The sequence below is a fragment of the Salvelinus namaycush genome, chromosome 4 (genome assembly GCF_016432855.1).
Source record: "Salvelinus namaycush isolate Seneca chromosome 4, SaNama_1.0, whole genome shotgun sequence".
NCBI classification, from domain to species: domain Eukaryota; kingdom Metazoa; phylum Chordata; class Actinopteri; order Salmoniformes; family Salmonidae; genus Salvelinus; species Salvelinus namaycush.
Genome location: NC_052310.1, coordinates 55,865,816 through 55,886,943, shown reverse-complemented (window position 1 = coordinate 55,886,943; position 21,128 = coordinate 55,865,816). Strand labels below are relative to the sequence as shown.

The 21,128-nt window shown below is 41.6% G+C and overlaps 1 protein-coding gene across 1 annotated transcript in view; it reads left to right on the top strand.

Moving 5' to 3' along the window:
- LOC120045661 (DNA primase large subunit-like) overlaps positions 1–21,128 on the top strand; it is a 114,570-nt gene that overhangs the window by 82,056 nt on the left and 11,386 nt on the right. Inside the window, exons 11-12 of the mRNA XM_038990591.1 lie at positions 9,866–9,992; positions 10,299–10,381. Coding sequence (XP_038846519.1) covers positions 9,866–9,992; positions 10,299–10,381 — 210 coding nt within the window. The remainder of the gene's footprint in view (positions 1–9,865; positions 9,993–10,298; positions 10,382–21,128) is intronic.

The following is a 21,128-nucleotide window of genomic DNA, read 5'->3' as shown; positions in this document are numbered from 1 at the left end:
ACATCGCTCTTGATAGAAGGATGATAATTCATGCCTATTGCAGCGTAAAATTGTATAGGCCCAACACTTGGAATGCAAATCCTGATATTATGTTCACTTATGCATAGACCCGTAAGAGTGGTTGGTTGTTCTGTGCCAATTAGTGGCAAGATATTCTACAACTACTGTGCAGAATAGCTATGCTTGGTAGCTGGGTAGTCCTCTCAATCTTACCCTCTATTTCTCTACTGTCTACCAAGGTCTACTTTACTGTGTATTTTGATCTGTTACCTTCAGGCAGTAAGCGGTGTATAATTTATGGTAAAAACGCTGTCCCCTTGCCAATGTCAAAAAAGGCATGTGGTGTTCAACAAGCGCAGGATCGGCCCAGAGATAATAGGCTCAGACCGGTAGTATACTATCGCCATTCATGCACACACACACACACCTGCGCGCGCATACACGCAACACACAGACACGCACGCACGCACAACACACACACACACACTTGCAAAGCAGCTGCTGGTTTAATTAGAGCACTCCCTTTCTCCTGAGACATCACAGTCCACAGCACCAACGAGGCCTCCTCCATCAAGCAGCTCTACCTGGCTGCCCTAGACGCTGTTTACTCAACAAAACCCACCTGCGCCTCCATGACTTCCCACCACTAATTGACAGCGAGAGGAGACACTCAAGGGTGGCAGGGTGTAAAGTGGGTGGGACTCACTGCTTCTCGATCTGTGAAGGTTTCAAGCAGGTTTGAACGCTGAAGAAATGTGCCCTTGACTGAAGTAGCTGCTTTACTTGAGTTGCTCCAGTGGAAAAGTAATTCTGTGTCCAATGTTAAATCTATTTATGCAGCAAAATCGAAAGAGGTGGTCTTATTTGATCAGAGTCCAATTATTTTACTCGTGGCTGTCAAGGGCACATCATCTTAACTCTAAAGTAGCATCCTCTTCTCGTTGTCTCCTTTCCTTCATATCCACTAATCTGAAAACACAATGGGCATCATGAAAACTATAGCTCTTACACTGCCTTCATTTGTCTCATAACATCTGATGTAACAATGTTTATCTGCAATGTAATGCCCTCAAAAGTTCAAAAAATTTCAGTTGGGTTTTGATTTTTTTTGTTGCATATTTATCACCCCGATGATCTTTCCAAAATTAAGACTTGGATTAGAAAACATTTTGTGCATTGTTTTTGCAAGACTAATAACTTTGAGGACAATGGGTAACACAGACCATGCTTGTTTTTATTTGTACTTCTTAAAGGTAGACTTAGCAAAATGAAGTTGCCACAAGCAACACCGCAGATATTGAGATGAGCGAGATGCAACACTTCGCTCTCAGTCACACACAGTATCTGGGCATGTGCACGGGTTCGATTCACGCTGTTACAGCGTGGTATTCACGGAACCAAAATAGCGGAGAGGTTGAGCCTTGCACTTCAACGCTCTTAGTTGTTGCGAAAATGTACCCATTATGCTGTTTACTTTCTGCATCTACGTCATGTCACTGAGTCTACCTTTAAAGTTGTGGTTGAGAGTGAGAAATTAACACATTAAATCAATTTGTACCATCAGGAGGGGGTACTTGCTAGCAGTTAACGCTATTGATGTTTAGGCCTGGATTAGCCAATACACTGTACTAATTGGATATGTTAACAGTTCCAGTCATTTATATTTTTTCACCTACAAAATGTGTTTATTCTGCATTTGTGTGATGAGCAGTAGAACAAACATTGTTTTGGCTTATGTCAGTGTGTGTCACTCCCTGACCTTAGAGAGCCTTTTTATCTTCTCTATTTGGTTAGGTCGGGGTGTGATTTGGGTGGGCATTCTAGTTTTTCTATTTCTTTGTTGGCTGGGTATGGTTCCCAATCAGAGGCAGCTGTCTATCGTTGTCTCTGATTGGGGATCATACTTAGGCAGCCTTTTTTCCACCTTTAGTTTGTGGGATCTTGTTTGTGTGTAGTTGCTTTCTGCACTGCATGTAGCTTTACGTTCGTTTTGTATTTTGTTGTTTTTTCGGTGTCATTTAAATAAAAGAAAGATGTACGCCTACAACGCTGCACCTTGGTCCAATCCATCTCTAAACGAACGTGACCGTGTGCTTGCTTGTCATTTTATAGTATTTTTTTCTGCTTTGTTCCAACCTCCATGTTGAGTACCTGCCTTACAGTGTCTTGCAAAAGTATATAGACCCCTTGTATTTCTTCACACTTTGTGTTAAAGTGGGATTAAAATGGATTTAAGTATTTTCTACACAGAATACTATCTTTGCAGAAGTATTCAGCGACTATATAGGCTCATGATTTTTAAACGGTTACAGAGTTCAATGTCTGTGATGGGAGAGAACTGAGGATTGATCATTGTAGTGATTGTAGTGACTCTACAATTGTAGTGACTCTACAATAATGACCTAAATGACAGAGTGAAAAGAATACAAATATTCCAAAACATGCAACAAGGTACTAAAGTAATACTTAAGTTGGGGTAAACACAACACATCACTGAGTAACTGGCTCCTTATTTTTAAGCATGGTGGTGGCTGCATTATGGTATGGGTATACTTGTCATCGGCAAATACTGGAGTTTTTCCAGGATAAAAAGAGATGAGAAGGAGCTAAGCACAGGTAAAATCCTAGAGCAGGGTTTCTTGAACGATGCTTTGGGACCCAAAGTGAGCCCTAAATATGTGAGAGGTGGGTCACGAGTTATGAGTAAACATTTAGAATCATACACTATTTCTTATTAATTTGGGTCATTCGAGGACAGTACATTTCACATTTGGGTCTCGAGCTTAAAAGTCTTAAGAACCTCTGTCCTAGAGGAAAACCTGCTTTACACTAGACACTGGGAGAGGAAATCAACTTAAATCCTCATTTTAAAAAATGTATACATTTTCTTCCACTTTGACATTGCAGAGTATTTTGTGTAGATTGTTGACAAACAAATGACAATTAAATTAATGTTAATCTCACTTGAAACCCAATAAAATCTGAAGAAGTCCAAGGGGTCTGAATACTTTTGCAAGGCTCTATACAGTTGAAGTCAGAAGTTTACATCCACTTAGGTTGGAGTCATTAAAATTCATTTTTCAACCACTCCACAAATGTCTTTTTAACAAACTATAGTTTTGGCAAGTCTATTAGGACATCTACTTTGTGCATGACACAAGTAATGTTTCCAAGAATTGTTTACAGACAGATTATTTCACTTATCATTCACTGTATCACAATTCCAGTGGGTCAGAAGTTTACATACACTAAATTGACTGTGCCTTGAAACAGCTTGGGAAATTCCAGAAAATTATGTCATGGCTTTAGAAGCTTCTGATAGGCTAATTGACATCATTTGAGTCAATTGGAGGTGTACTTTCAAATTCAGTGCCCTCTTTGATTGACATCATGGGAAAATCAAAAGAAATCAGCTAAGACCTCAGAAAAAAAATTGTTGACCTCCACAAGTCTGGTTCATCCTTGGGAGCAATTTCCAAATGCCTGAAGGTACCATGTTCATCTGTTTAAACAATAGTACGCAAGTATAAACACCATGGGACCACGCAGCCGTCATACCGCTCAGGAAGGAGACGCGTTCTGTCCCCTAGAGATGAACGTACTTTGGTGCGAAAAGTCCAAATCAATCCCAGAACAACAGCAAAGGACTTTATGAAGGTGCTGGAGGAAACGGATACAAAAGTATCTATATCCACAGTAAAACGAGTCCTATATCGACATAACCGGAAGGGCCGCTCAGCAAGGAAGAAGCCACTGCTCCAAAACCGCCATAAAAAAGCTAGACTATGGTTTTCAACTGCACATGGGGACATAGATCGTACTTTTTGGAGAAATGTCCTTTGGTCTGATGAAGCAAAAATAGAACTATTTGGCCATAATGACCATCGTTATGTTTGGAGGTAAAAGGGGGGCTGCTTGCAAGCTGAAGAACACCATCCCAACCGTGAAGCACAGGGGTGGCAGCATCATGTTGTGGGGGTGCTTTGCTGCAGGAGGGACTGGTGCACTTCACAAAATAGATGGCATCATGAGGGAGGAAAATTGTGTGGATATATTGAAGCTACTTCTCAAGACATCAGTCAGGAAGTTAAAGCTTGGTCGCAAATGGGTCTTCCAAATGGACAATGACCCCAAGCATACTTCCAAAGTTGTGGCAAAATGGCTTAAGGACAAAAAAGTCAAGGTATTGGAGTGGCCATCACAAAGCCCTGACCTCAATCCCATAGAAAATGTTTGGGCAGAACTGAAAAAGTGTGTGCGAGCAATGAGGCCTACACACCTGACTCAGTTACACCAGCTCTGTCAGGAGGAATGGGCCAACATTCACCCAACTTATTGTGGGAAGCTTGTGGAAGGCTACCCAAAACGGTTGACCCAAGTTAAACAATTTTTGAAGGCAATGCTACCAAATACTAATTGAGTGTATGTAAACTTCTGACCCTCTGGGATTGTGATGAAAGAAATAAAAGCTGAAATAAATCACTCTACTATTATTCTGGAATTTCACATTCTTAGGATCACCACTTTATTTTAACTGACCTAAGACAGGGAATTTTTACTAGGATTAAATGTCAGGAATTGTGAAACTGAGTTTAAATGTTTTTGGCTGAGGTGTATGTAAACTCCAGACTTCAACTGTATATACAGTACCAGTTTAAAGTTTGGACACTCATTCAAGGGTTTTTCTTTATTTTTACGATTTTCTACATGGTTGAATAATAGTGAAATAACACATGGAATCATGTAGTAACCAAATAAAGTGTTAAATAAATCCAAATATATATTTTATATTTGAGATTCTAGAAAGTAGCCACCCTTTGACAGCTTGGCATTCTCTCAACCAGCTTCATGAGGAATGTGTTTCCACGTATGCTGTGCACTTGTTGGCTGCTTTTCCTTCACTCTGCGGTCCAACTCATCGCAAACCATCTAAATTGGATTGAGGTCAGGTGATTGTGGAAGCTAGGTCATCTGATGCAGCACTCCATCACTCTCCTTCTTGGTCAAATAGCCCTTACACAGCCTGTAGGTGTGTTGGGTCATTGTCCTGTTGAAAAACAAATGATAGTCCCAGTAAGTGTCCTTTTAGTAGTGGTTTCTTTGCAGCAATTGGACTATGAAGGCCTGATTTCATGCAGTCTCCTCTGAACAGTTGATGTTGATGTGTCTGTTACTTGAACTCTGAAGCATTTATTTGGGCTGCAATCTGAGTTGCAGTTAACTCTAATGAATTTATCCTCTGTACCGAGGGTAACTTTGGGTCTTCCTTACCTGTGATTGGCCTCATGAGAGCCAGTTTCATCATAGCGCTTGATAGTTTTTGCGACTGCACTTGAAAGTTCTTAATGTTCCCGGATTTACTGACCTTCATGTCTTAAAGTAATGATGGACTGTTGTTTCTCTTTGCTTATTTGAGCTGTTCTTGCCATAATATGGACTTGGTCTTTTACCACAGGGCTATCTGCAGTCACAACACAACTGATTGGCTCAAACGCATTAAGAAGGAAGGAAATTCCACAAATTAACTTTCAACAAGGCACACCTGTTAATTTAAATGCATTTGAGGTGACTACCTCATGAAGTTGGTTGAGAGAATGCCAAGAGTTTGCAAAGCTGTCATCAAGGCAAAGGTTTGCTACTTTGAAGAATCTCAAATATAACATATATTTTGATTTAACACTTTATTGGTTACTACATGATTCCATATGTGTTATTTCATAGTTTTGATGTCTTCACTACTCATCTACAATGTAGAAAATAGTAAGAATAAAGAAAAACCCTTGAATTAGTTGGTGTGTCCAAACTTTTTTAACTAGTACTGTATACCCATGCATGACAAGTAGGCTATCCCGTTCAACTGGAGGCCCGTAGTAAATAAACGCTAGTGTTTACTAAAATATAATTATGCTCGATCTTATGGTATTTAGATGTAGGTGTTTGTTTATTTTCATTATCCTACACTGAGACCAGAAACTCCTATTCTAACAGTTCTATTTGTTTCTCCCTCCACTCCTACTCATGACCCGGTCCTCCATATAGCACTTCGTTTTTCTGTAGTTTAGTAGTTTCTCATTCACTGCCCTTGATTGAAACCGGGTAATTAGGTAATTGACCCAGGAACATTGAGTGTCTGGCGAATCTGTACGTGACTGGCTGCATGCAAAACCCTTCCAAACTATTTAAATGCTCCTTGAAGGTGCTACAGGTTTTTATTATTCAAGTCACTCCCAGGATGTAATCTCTGTTTCCATCTAGTTCTATGCTTAATGTCTCTGCCGAAGCATTAGTCTTTGGAGTGCTCTCGCTTTTGCTGTCTGCTCTTGATACATTTCACACAGCCAGACAAGAAAGGTGGAAGAGCTGTGCTCTGTTCGCACCCTGACACTGAAAGAAAAGGCTTCCTGTATTGAAAAAAACAAAGCTTCTGAACATATATGGCGATTGCTTAGACTACTGCCGTAAAGTCCACTATGGGCTTGGACTCTCTGAAGAAACCTTTCTGAAGTTGTATTAAAATTGTATGGATTTTAAGAAGACTTTACATATGAATATATCCAATATCCTCTGTGCTTTCCACCTAAATCTAGAGCCAGTCTATAGCCTACAGTTCCCAAAATGTTAGACTACATTTATTTGTCATCCATAAAGGCAGGAAGTACCTAACAATTATGTAGCATGTATGTAGCTTGTATCCTCAAGCTATTTACCCAACCCACTAATATAATGGTCTCTGAAGGCTGCACTTTTCTTAACCGCAACAGCAGACAAATGTGCATTTTAGGAAGAGCCATGATGTATTGTGGAGTCCCTCATCTTCAATGTTGCCCTGAGTTTGCACCCTTTATTTGACAAGGTGTTCTTTGTCATAAGGCTTGTAGTGGTGATTAAAATGAAACGTGCTTTAATGGCATTACACATAAAATGGATTAGTCCTAGTGCCACATCAGTCACAATGGACTGTCTCTGAGGAGCCACGGCAAGGCTTGTGTACACACACACACCTCTTATCCTTTCTACTCTTACACCATTGCCAACATGTGTGTTGGACTGGAGATGTTAGCAGGCTGTACAGTAGGCCCACAGGGCAGACACTGCATTATCCAACAGCCGTGTCAACATGCTTTACTTCCTCTCTGCTCTGGCTGCTTTCTGTAGTTTTCACACAGCCTCTTCCAAAACCCTCAGTAGAAATGAGAGACTGTTTGGGGTTAAATGAAGTCGTACCGGCTGCACGCTACTATGGCTTGTATGTTTGTTTGTTTTCACATTGAAGCCAAATTCTTAGGATCTGTTACCTCTTGGGATGTGTTTGATAAAGCTTTGAAATGAGAGCTTCATCGTTTTCCTGCATGTTGTTTTTGGTAGGTGTGCAAAACAGAATCTGAATGCTTTGAGGCATTTTTGGTATTGAAATAAATTATGAAATGGCAAAATGTTTCCGTTGTGATTCATTATTGGATTAGCTAGCTTTTCAGTTACGGGTTACAGTTTAGCGTCAGACATGCCTTATATCAATCTCACTTCAACTAGCCTACATATTGCTGTCAAACATTGGAAAGAATAGCAGCTCTCAGGTTTTGAAATTACATTGTGTAAGCGAGCGCACACCGCACCGAATGTCGATCTGCCATTTGTTCACCGTTCATTTGGCGCCGCGTGTTTTTAAAAATATATATAATTTAGGGACCACCCACCCGTGGGTGTCTTACTGCTGATATTTTCACGAGGATGTACATGTAGAATGGGTTTGGACTCGTTTGGCACTCTTCAGAGATGCTAAGTAAACGCTACCATGCCTTAAAGAAAAGCTTGGACATGTAGAATGGGTTTGGACTCGTTTGGCACTCTTCAGAGATGCTAAGTAAACGCTACCATGCCTTAAAGAAAAGCTTGGACATGTAGAATGGGTTTGGACTCGTTTGGCACTCTTCAGAGATGCTAAGTAAACGCTACCATGCCTTAAAGAAAAGCTTGCCATTGCAAAGAAAAGAGCGCGCTGCCAATTTATTCCAGCTGGAATTTAAGATCAGTGATGGAAAAACAATGCACTTCCTCCAATGAGCATTTGCATACATTACTTTGGAAACAGTTGACATTAATACAGTAATTACTGTTATAAGAGAAGTGGGGTGCGCAGTGGCTCCGTGTGGCAGTCTTTCAGCGGAGCACTGAATGGCTGGCACTTCTGACACTCAATAGCTACGCCACTGTGTAATTAGACTGGCTTTATCTAACAAATGTCATTGTTGTCCTTGGAGCTCGGCTCCTTGTGAGTGGCTCTGACTGGATGGACCAGTAGGCATCCGAAAGCAGTGGCTTGTGACCTTTCAATCAAAGTTACCAACTTCACACTTTGTGTGGTTTCGTAGATGTACTTGTCAAAAAAAGATGAAGTCCTTTCCTTAACTATCTGTTCTCGATGTCCTAAGTTTTTAGTGTCAAACTCTCCGTGCTCACTGTCACTTATTAATATGCATGAATAGCAGTAACACAGGAAACTTTTACACAAATGTCAAAGCACCTACCAAAGCGCTCCTAGAACAATTTTAATACAGTAGGCTGTGATCTTTAAACTGGAAATGGCTTCCTAAATCCTTAGGAGCACCATATAATTAATATATGATTGGTGAATAGTTTTTATCGCTCCTGAGATTGCCACGATGCAGCTGGTCACCTTGTCAAGTCCAGGGGTTTTATTGCAACTGTAATGGATTATGATGAGTACCATCGTGATTAATGTTTTCTCGCTCTCCCGCAGCCCTCTGTTGATTTTACCATCAGGGGGAGGCCGTATTTCCCTTTTGAGCAGCTACAAGAGTACATATGATTGTTAAATTGAGTTCACCGCTGAGATTGAATGCAGTGACCCCCATCGAACGCAAACACTGTAATGGTTTCTTAAGCACATGCCATATATTTTGGAGCAGGACAGGAGGCGGACCCTTGGAGGTGGCGGTATCGACAGTAGGTCTGTCTGCAGAGAGGGGGAGAGCTGTTGCTATGGAATGGAAAGATTCAGATGCTTTAGAGCAGGGTTTCTCAAACTCTGTCCTCGGGACCCCAAGGGGTACACGTTTTGGTTTTTGCCCTAACACTATACAGCTGATTCAAATCATCAACTAATCATCAAGCTTTGATTTGAATCAGCTGTGTAGTGTTAGGGCAAAAACAAAACGTGCACCCCTTTGGGTCCCCAGGACTGAGTTTGTGAAACGCTGCTTCAAAGGTTCTGCTGTCACTGTTGAATGCTTCTTTTGATTTACAGTGGATCAGCGGTTCGTTGGCTTTTCTTGAATTATTCAACTGAGTGAGTTTTGAGCACTTTTTTCCCCATATGTGTTTGTCATGTCTTATAGGCCTATGTATTTTTTTCACAAGGATTGATGGTTTTGATTGTATCATCCACAACAATGGGTCCACAATTCAATAGGAACTTTCCAATAACAGGTTGTCTGTAGTGTATGGGCCTGTAATGTGACTGTGTGATTGGCGTTTTTACTGCTTTAAATCGGTCTCCTTATGTTAACGCCTTTCTGACAAATGATCACAGCATATATGTGAAGAGGTGTGCAGCCAGTAACAGGGAAGAGAGAGATGGAGGGATAAAAAAGAGATGGAGGGGGGGGGGCACTACCCATAATCCAGTAACGGCTGTCTGGAGTTTGGAAACACCTCTGCAGCAGGTTCCCTTTAATAGCTCAATATTTCATGGCGGAAAACACCCTGCCGCCACCGACATGATGTACGACAACGTCTCTGTTTTCACCCCCAACCTCCCGCACCCCCCATCCCTCCCTCCGTGCCCTCTTTCACTACAACCCCATGTCTCACCTCTCTTTTCTCTCGCTCTCTTTTTGCCTTGCAGTTTGACAAAGCATATGCCTACAGCATCCGCCACATGTTCGGGAAGGAAGGCAAGCGCACAGACTACACCCCTTACAGTTGCATGAAGGTGATTTTGTCAAACCCACCCAGCCAAGGCGACCAGCACGGTGAGTCATGGACCTGGAGAGATGCATGGTTATTGCACACGTGATGAGCCCTTTTTTATCGTTATTAGCCTTTTAAGCCTATAGCTTGGTAGCAGTGATACCGGTGAAAATTTGCTCCATGAAAAGGGTTATGTATGGATGCAATTTTCCCTATGAACCCAGCCATAACAAATGCAAGGCAGTGTTTTGATTTCAATGTCTAATCGTTTGACCCATGCAACAACAACAAAAATTCCTAGCAGAGCTACTATTGTGAATACCTGCCATTCTCTCATGCCTAATTTCTCTATGACCTGGTGGTTGCAGGGTGTCCATTCCGACACAGTGACCCAGAGCTGCTTAAGCAGAAGCTGCAGTCCTATAAGGTCTCCCCCAGCGGCATCAGTCAGGTGGGTAAGGCCCAGAACACGCCTGAGGCTGTTCTGTTCTCTCAGATGCTCTGTTGTTAACCCATGGAACAATGCAACATTAACTGACTGCAGTTGTCACTAATATGTTCAGGCAGTCTCATCTACATGATTTACTTTGTATTGATGAATGTAGTTTAACCTGGTGATCTATTGTAATTCTTTTTTACTGGCAATAAATAAAGTCCTAGATGGCAAGAAACAAACGCACATTACGGACGTAAAATGAACAGTACAGTGTCACCAAAATTGTTTACAAAAGTCAAGCTGCCTTAATTAGTCTGCCTTGAGCTCCATAACAATACCAGAAATGGAATTTGAAAGGAAGAAAGTTTAATTCTCTAAAAGTTAAGTATAGATTAGAATATGTATTCAGTACAGTGCAAAATGTAGATTGTCATCACACTTTTGACAAGGTTGACAGATTATTATAACACTAAGAAAAGTGAGGAATTAATAGCTTTTTCACAGCTCTTAGTAAAACAATGCAGTTGACATTTTTATAGACCAGAAACATGGACGTGTTTAGTTAATACAGGGTAGAGGTCGACCGATTAATTGGAATGGCCGATTAATTAGGGTCGATTTCAAGTTTTCATAACAATCGGAAATCTGTATTTTTGGACACCGATTTGGCCGATTTGATTTAACTAGGCAAGTCAGTTAAGAACACATTCTTATTTTCAATGACTGCCTAGAAACGGTGGGTTAACTGCCTTGTTCAGGGGCAGAACGACAGATTTTTACCTTGTCAGCTCAGGGATTCAATCTTGCAACCTTACGGTTAACTAGTCCAACGCTCTAACCACCTGCTTTACATTGCACTTCTTGAGGAGCCTGTCTGTTACGCGAATGCAGTAAAAAGCCAAGGTAAGTTGCTAGCTAGCATTAAACTTATCTTATAAAAAACAATCAATCAATCAATCATAATCACTAGTTAACTACACATGGTTGATGATATTACTAGTTTATCTAGCGTGTCCTGCGTTGCATATAATCGATGTGGTGCGCATTCGCGAAACAGGACTGTTGTTGCTCCAACCTGTACCTAACCATAAACATCAATGCCTTTCTTAAAATCAATACACAAGTATATATTTTTAAACCTGCATATTTAGTTAATATTGCCTGCTAACATGAATTTCTTTTAACTAGGAAAATTGTGTCACTTCTCTTGCAACAGAGTCAGGGTATATGCAGCAGTTTGGGCCGCCTGGCTCATTGCGAACTGTGTGAAGACTATTTCTTCCTAACAAAGACAGCCAACTTCGCCAAACGGGATGATTTAACAAAAGCGCATTTGCGAAAAAAGCACAATCGTTGCACGACTGTACCTAACCATAAACATCAATGTCTTTCCTAAAATCAATACACAGAAGTATATATTTTTATACCTGCATATTTAGCTAAAAGAAATCCAGGTTAGCAGGAAATATTAACCAGGTGAAATTGTGTCACTTCTCTTGCGTTCATTGCACGCAGAGTCAAGGTATATGCAACAGTTTGGGCCGCCTGGCTCGTTGCGAACTAATTTGCCAGACTTTTACGTAATTATGACATAACATTGAAGGTTGTGCAATGTAACAGGAATATTTAGACTGATGGATGCCACCCGTTAGATAAAATACGGAACGGTTCCGTATTTCACTGAAAGAATAAACATTTTGTTTTCGAGATTATAGTTTCCGGATTCGACCATATTAATGACCTAAGGCTCGTATTTCTGTGTGTTATGTTATAATTAAGGCTATGATTTGATAGAGCAGTCTGACTGAGCGGTGGTAGGCACCAGCAGGCTCGTAAGCATTCATTCAAACAGCACTTTCGTGCGTTTTTCCAGCAGCTCTTCGCAATGCTTCAAGCATTGCGCTGTTTATGACTTCAAGCCTTTCAACTCCCGAGATTAGGCTGGTGTAACCGATGTGAAATGGCTAGCTAGTTAGCGGGGTGCGCTCTAATAGCGTTTCAAACGTCACTCGCTCTGAGACTTGGAGTAGTTGTTCCCCTTGCTCTGCATGGGTAACACTGCTTCGAGGGTGGCTGTTGTCGATGTGTTCCTGGTTCGAGCCCAGGTAGGAGCGAGGAGAGGGACGGAAGCTATACTGTTACACTGGCAATACTAAAGTGCCTATAAGAACGTCCAATAGTCAAAGATATATGAAATACAAATCGTATAGAGAGAAATAGTCCTATAATTCCTATAATAACTACAACCTAAAACTTCTTACCTAGGAATATTGAAGACTCATGTTAAAAGGAACCACCAGCTTTCATATGTTCTCATGTTCTGAGCAAGGAACTTAAACGTTAGCTTTCTTACATGGCACATATTGCACTTTTACTTTCTTCTCCAACACTTTGTTTTTGCATTATTTAAACCAAATTGAACATGTTTCATTATTTATTTGAGGCTAAATAGATTTTATTGATGTATTATATTAAGTTAAAATAAGTGTTCATTCAGTATTGTTGTAATTGTCATTATTACAAATAATATAAATAAAATTGGCCGATTAATCGGTATCGGCTTTTTTTGGTCCTCCAATAATCGGTATCGGCGCTGAAAAATCATAATCGGTCGACCTCTAATACAGGGTTAACCAATTTTCTCAAATCAAATTTTCTTCAGTTGACTTTAGATGCAATTTTCCTCAGAGATCATTAGCCTCGTCAGTAGTATTTGGTAGGTATGTGAGTAGTTTTAGCATTGATATTCTGGGTGTAGTTGAAATCTGCAGTGCTCCAGCCTAGAGCCCAGGTTTTATATATGAGCAGCTCAGCTCAGTGAGTTTACAGCTTTGACCGCCTTAGCATCTGTGTCTTTTAAAATGAATCGGGGCATATTTTCAAGTGCTCTTTTTAAGCACTTTCAATGTGTTCTCTCAACACATTAAACTGGGTTCAATGGTGCAGGTAATGAAATGAAGTTGTAAGGTCTTGCCGTAGCGTTCTCATGGAGTTATGGACCTTCAGGACGTTAATTTAATTCATGGTCCCCTTTTTAATTGGGCCATAAAGTTCACTGTTCAAAGTCTCGTATGAAGAACATATACACGCAGCCTAACAGCCCACAGTATAATCTATAAATATAATCTTCCAATGTCATTTGGAAGTGTCCTGATAGATGTAATTGCCTAACTAAGTTTATGGAATATAGACCCTTTTCCAGTACACGACACACTTATGTCCAATGTTCCCTCAAAAAATGTTCAGCACTGAGCATATTTCAGGTCTGCTGAGTGCCAACTTGAACAATGTGTGCAACTTCCAGCGTGCGTTTACTATGAACACTGAGGCTGTACCTGCTTTAAGTTAGTTTTAAGTGGTCAAGAAGGCCACGTTGGCTATTTGATCATAATGTAGGCCTACCAGAGTGGCCTGCCAACAAAAACAATGGAGAAAATGCATCCCATAACATTTGAACATGGAAATAGCTGTTCTATCATTCAGTGTACAGTAGCAGCCAATGTGTGGTGTTCATTGTAGTACTACATTCCATGAGACTTTTGAAAAAAATATGCAGGGCTTGACATTAACCTGTTTATCCACTTGTCCTTCAGACAAGGTGACTGAAAATGTTGTGTTTGACGCAAGAAACAACATTACAAAATAAAATGCATTATTATTCCCATACCAGCTATAGGCCTAATACATTATCACCGCATATTGGTTTTGCTTGAATTGCCCTGCCAATACATTGTTGTTCTGGCCATTTAAAAAATATATATATTTCCAAATTTGAGGTAGGCTATATGATCACACCGGTAATAGATCCATTTTGTTTTACTTGTGAGCAGCGTTGGGTAGGTTACTTTCTAAATGTAATCCGCTAGTTACTAGTTACCTGTCCAAAATTGCAATCAGTAATGTAAGTTTTGTGTTGCCCAAACTTGGTAACGTAATCTGATTACATTCTGTTACTTTTAGATTACTTTCCCCTTAAGAGGCATTAGAAGAAGACATAAATGTATGTTACCAATTGAACGGCATCTATTGCAGGATAAATCAATGTTAAAGTTTATATAGCTGGCCATATATGGATGTAAAAATGTTATGGGTTGGTTATTTTGGCTTCTTCTAACCCATCGCTTTCTACTACATAAGATAATATGATTAAATTATATCTTTACATTAAAACACACAGAATTCCAGTCATTCCAATAAATGTTATACCCCTTGATCTTCTAGAATAGGACTTGGAAGTATAGATTAGCAAAATTGTTTTACCTGAGCATCAAATCAAAGTTTATTTGTCACGTGCGCCGAATACAACAGGTGTAGACCTTACAGTGAAATGCTTACTTACAGGCTCTAACCAATAGTGCGAGAAAAAAAAGGTGTGTGTGTGTGTGTGTGTTGGTAAGTAAAGAAATAAAACAACAGTAAAAATACATTTGAAAATAAGAGTAGCAAGGCTATATACAGACACCGGTTAGTCAGGCTTATTGAGGTAGTATGTACATGTAGGTATGGTTAAAGTAACTATGCATATATGATGAACAGAGAGTAGAAGTAGCGTAAAAGGAGGGGTTGGCGGGAGGTGGGACACAATGCAGATAGCCCAGTTAGCCAATGTGCGGGAGCACTGGTTGGTCGGGCCAATTGAGGTAGTATGTACATGGATGTATGGTTAAAGTGACTATGCATATAAGATAAACAGAGAGTAGCAGCAGCATAAAAGAGGGGTTGGGGGGGCACACAATGTAAATAGTCCGGGTAACCATTGGTTACCTGTTCAGAAGTCTTATGGCTTGGGTGTAAAAACTGTTGAGAAGCCTTTTTGTCCTAGACTTGGCACTCCGGTACCGCTTGCCATGCGGTAGTAGAGAGAACAATCTATGACTGGGTGGCTGGCGTCTTTGACAATTTTTACAGCCTTCCTCTGACACAGCCTGGTGTAGAGGTCCTGGATGGCAGGAAGCTTTGCCCCAGTGATGTATTGGGCCGTACGCACTACCCTCTGAAGTGCCTTGCGGTCAGAGGCCGAGCAATTGCCATACCAGGCAGTGATGCAACCGGTCAGGATGCTCTCGATGTTGCAGCTGTAGAACCTTTTGAGGATCTCAGGACCCATGCCAAATCTTTTTAGTTTCCTGAGGGGGAATAGGCTTTGTCGTGCCCTCTTCACGACTGTCTTGGTGTGTTTGGACCATTCTAGTTTCTTGTTGATGTGGACACCAAGGAATTTGAAGCTCTCAACCTGTTCCACTACAGCCCCGTCGATGAGAATGGGGACGTGCTCGGTGCTCCTTTTCCTGTAGTCCACAATCATCTCCTTAGTCTTGGTTACGTTGAGGGATAGGTTGTTATTCTGGCACCACCCGGCCAGGTCTCTGACCTCCTCCCTATAGGCTGTCTCGTCGTTGTCGGTGATCAGGCCTACCACTGTTGTGTCGTCTGCAAACTTGATGGTGTTGGACTCGTGCCTGGCCATGCAGTCGTAGGTGAACAGGGAGTACAGGAGGGGACTGAGCACGCACCCCTGGGGAGCTCCAGTGTTGAGGATCAGTGTGGCAGATGTGTTGCTACCTACCCTCACCACCTGGGGGCGACCCGTCAGGAAGTCCAGGATCCAGTTGCAGAGGGAGGTGTTTAGTCCCAGGTTCCTTAGCTTAGTGATGAGCTTTGAGGGTACTATGGTGTTGAACGCTGAGTCAAAGAATAGCATTCTCACATAGGTGTTCCTTTTGTCCAGGTGGGAAAGGGCAGTGTGGAGTGCAATAGAGATTGCATCATCTGTGGATCTGTTTGGGCGGTATGCAAATTGGAGTGGGTCTAGGGTTTCTGGGATAATGGTGTTGATGTGAGCCATTACCAGCCTTTAAAAGTGCTACGGGTCTGTAGTCATTTAGGCAGGTTGACTTTGTGTTCTTGGGCACAGGGACTATGGTGGTCTGCTTGAAGCATGTTGGTATTACAGACTCAATCAGGGACATGATGAAAATGTCAGTGAAGACACCTGCCAGTTGGTCAGCACATGCCCGGAGCACACGTCCTGGTAATCCGTCTGGCCCCGCAGCCTTGTGTATGTTGACCTGTTTAAACGTCTTACTCACGTCGGCTACGGAGAGTGTGATCACACTGTCGTCCGGAACAGCTGATGCTCTCATGCATGCCTCAGTGTTGCTTGCCTCGAAGCGAGCATAGAAGTGATTTAGCTCGTCTGGTAGGCTCGTGTCACTGGGCAGCTCGCGGCTGTGCTTCCCTTTGTAGTCTGTAATAGTTTGCAAGCCCTGCCACATCCGACGAGCGTCGGAGCCGGTTTAGTATGATTCAATCTTAGCCCTGTATTGACGCTTTGCCTGTTTGATGGTTCGTCGCAGGGCATAGCGGGATTTCTTGGAGAAATCTGGAGAAATGTAACCACTCTCAGATTAATAAACAGAGCTATCGATGCAAGGACTGACCATCCATGATATCAACATTGTTTTAACAATGTTATGAGGCTATACAGTGTTTGTTTATGATGTTTACAAACATTGGAGAAAAACAAGCTTATATTTTGGGTTCTCGTGGAGTGTGACAGTTGAACTAAGCTCATGAGGCATTTAAGTTACATTCTTTGTGTGTGTCCAAAAATAGATTTGGCAACTATAGATAGACTTAAAAGGGGCAATCAAGTGTGTGAGTTTGAGCATGTGTCCATTAGGCCTATGGATATTTTTTTTTTTATCAGCATGAATTAGATTGAGCAATAAATGCCACACTTTTATTCCATAGGCTGGGATTCACACTGTACAGCTGTTGCGAGAGCGCATTTTTCACTGGCTGTCCACTGGTTTCAAAAACAATAATTGATAGGCAGCTTAAACTTCTTGAATTCAACCATTATTGGGTTCAAATACACATCTAGATTTGTGAACAGCCATCCATAACGACCACAATCCGTAAGGCGCAAATAGCTAAATGAGAGAGCAGCAGTGTGATTCACATCAATGCACTATGTAGATAACAGTAATAAGTGATATCTGTATGGGTGTGGACTACACCACTGCTTTCATCCTTACCTCCAAGCGTTTATTCCAGTTGGATCATCTTTGGATGCCGACAGCAGTCACACCATTGGAAGACATAGCTTGGACTGTAGCCTACAAAAGCCTATTCCTGCTCTTATCCCGCGATCCATCAAACCCATATGGTGTGTCATCATAGTGGTCTCTGACTTGTGGTCAGACTCGCTCAGGTGGAACAAACTTAAACTTGTGCCTCACTGAGAAAAACATTTTTTTTTTGTCAAAAACAAAAATCCGCAAACATCCTTTCTGAATTTAAAGGTAAACATCTAGTTTTCAAAAGTATCCGTAATCGGATTACAATATTTTTGTTGGTACTGTAACGGATTGCAGTTACCGTTTTTTGTAATCCCTTACATGTAACGGATTACACAGCTAAGTGAGCATACATTTTAAATAATTACCATTTTTATTTTACTTTGTTGATGGTGCCTGCATCTGTTGATCAGTCTCAGCGAGGGAGAAAGCGGCAGACTGAGGGTCCGCCTCTCAACATCCCTCCGCTCACTCTTCCCTCCACTGACACTGACCAAAAAAGGGACACGGTCTTCCAGCTGTGCTTCATGCACAAATTCATGTTACTCCTATGAACAGAGAAATAAATATTTCTCAACATTTAAAAAAAGACCCAAGCCGCTAATAACCACGCAAGCCTATAGATACACTTTCCTACTCATTCATTACTGCTGCACTGCTTGTTGTAGCGCTGAGTGGAAATAGGGAGAAAACACATTTTATGGCTTATAAACGTGTTGAATACAAAGTGTGGACAGTGCTGAGTAAGAACTTAAACATGAACTCACTCATAAAAACAGCAGCTCTTAGATGTATTCGTTGACAGTCTCTCTCTAGTCATGGTTTTAAACGTTTTGAAATCTCACAGTATCTACTTCACTGTAGCTTTCTTGTATGCCTGCTACGTTACTGCAGACACGTTAATCTGACGTATCTGATTGGCCAGCGGTAGGCCTATAGTGCACTTGATTTGCTCTTTGGGCCTGCTGGGAAGGCAGAGTTTACCTTCAGACACATGAAATGGTTCAAAATGGCAACCTACCACCAACAGCCCGAGATGAAAAAAATACCTGGTTGGAACACAAGGCTTTATCTTTGGGGGTTTTACAGAGATGTTTGGCGATCAACGAGGAATGCCTTGGAGATTGACCAGTCGATCTCGATTGACCGGTTGGTGACCACTGCAGAATAAACATCAGAAGGGAAGCACGAGATTGAACTTCACTCAACTTTGTAGTTTTCCCCTTCAGTTAACTCTATCAACGTTTCCCTCTCTACTGTGGGAATTGCCAATATTATCCATTTTCAATGCAACATACCGAAACAAATATGCAAGAGATTTTCTTGTGGACAGAACTCTACAGACCGGTGCGGCATAAGCGATCAGAGCTGCAGTATCCCTAAATGCAATTATAAACTGGGTGGTTCGAGCCCTGAATGCTGATTGGCTGACAGCCATGGTATATCAGACCGTATACCACGGGTATAACGAACATTTCTTTTTACTGCTCTAATTACGTTGGTAACCAGTTTATAATAGCAATACCTCAGGGTTTGTGATATATGGGAAATATACCATGGCTAAGGGCTGTATCCAGGGACTCCGTGTTGCGTTGTGCATAAAAACAGCCCTTAGCCATGGTATATGGCCATATACCACACCCCCTCGTGCCTCATATGGCCATTCACTTTGAACTGGGTTGTGTTCACAGCATATGAATGGTCATGATTAGATGCCCTTGTTTTGAGATCAAAGCGAGAGCTGCATGTAGCCATGTGTGTGCATTTGTTCATATTCTTTGCTAGTTAGGGGGCAGAACGACATATTTTTACCTTGTCAGCTCAGGGATTCGATCTTGCAACCTTTCGGTAACTAGTCCGACGCTATAAACACTAGGCTACCCTGCCGCCCCAAACAACAAATGTTCAGTTACATCCTTGTCTGAAGGACAAGTGGAAAAAACGGTTAATGTCAAGCCCTGCATATTTTTTCCAAAAGTCGCACAGATTGTAGGCCTACTTTGAACACAGATTGGCTGCTACTGTAGGCTGAATGATAGAACAGCTGCAGATATTTCCATGTTAAAATGTTATGGGATGCATTTTCTCCATTGTTTTTGATGGTAGGCCACTTTGATAGGCCTACATTATGATCAAATAGCAACAGTAGCCTACTTGGCCACTGTTAAAACTGTTACTTAAAGAGGGTGCTGCCTCAGTATCTGCAATAAAAGCACGCAAGAAGTTGCGCAGAATTTTCACAATATTCAAGTTTGCGCTCAGCAGACCTGAAATTTGCTCAGTGCCGGAAAAAAATTGAGGGAACAGTGAGTAAACCGTATACTGTATAAACAGAATATGAGATTACCACTGTCCAATGACTCTGAGACTAATGCCCCATGTCTATAAAGTGTAGGGCTGAGTACCGGGCAGATACCTGGCTAGTGATGGCTGTTCAACAGTCTGATGTGCTGGTGATAGATGTTTCTCAGTCCCGGCTCTGATGCACCTGTACCATCACTGTCTGCTATATGGCTCGAGTGGCTGAGGTCATTAAACGAGAAGTCCAGAAACCTTTTTTGTGATTACCCCAAACAGCAAGTCACTTCCTAATCCTCGTTGTGTAGTATGGAGGCCCTGAAAAAACATGAACAAAGGCTCCAAAAACACCAAAATACGTTATTTTAGAAACGGCAAAACCCTTAGTATATTGATGCAGGTGGTTTGTGCTTTCAGTTTTGCGTGAATGCTGCCATCTGTCCAGGGTTTTTGGTTTGGATAGGTTCTAATCATCACCACAGGAACAACATCTTCTATGCCCTTCCTGATGAACCCAGAGTCAGTGTAGTCATCGATGTTATTCCCAGAGGCGACCTGGAACATATCCCAGTCTGTGATCAAAACAGTCCTATAGCATGGATTCTGATTGGTCAGACCAACGTTGAACAGTTCTTACCACAGGTTCTTTGTGCTTTAATTTCTGCCTATAGGGGGGAGGGCCTTGTTATTCTCCCTTCCAGGATGGCTACAATGGTCAAGCTTATTCTCTCCGTGTTTAACACAAGTGATGTGTTGGTGGGATTTCGGGAGAATTTTCTTCAGATTTCCTTTAAAGTCCCCAGCTACAACATGCGGCCTCAGGATATGCCGTTTCCAGCTTGCTTAAAGTACCATATAGTTCCTTGAGTGCCACCGTGGTGTCACGATGGGGGATATCATTCTCATTGGTTATGGCCATGGCCGTTTATCTTTTGAGGTAATGGGGTCGGCATTTGATGGTGAGGTATTCCAGATCGGGAGAGCAAAAGGTGTTCGGTTTTTGTACGATACCACAATCACACCATGAGTTATTAATCATGAAACATACCCCTCCACCTTTACTTTCCCAGGGTTTTTTCGTCCTGTCCTTGCGATGTATGGAGAACCCAACAGGCTGTATGGACAGAGACGGTGTAGAAGTGGAGAGCCATATCTCTGTTAGTGATGCGCCGATATGACATTTTTGGCCGATACCAATATCCAATATTTTCCTTGCCAAAAAAAACTATACCAAGAAACGATTTATTAAAAATTTTAGAAGCCTTTTAACTGTACAGCATTCCAGTACAGTTAAATAGTTAACACACATGGACGCAGCAGTCGAAGGCACTGCATCTCCGTGCAAGAGGCATCACTACAGTCCCTGGTTCGAATCCCGCCTG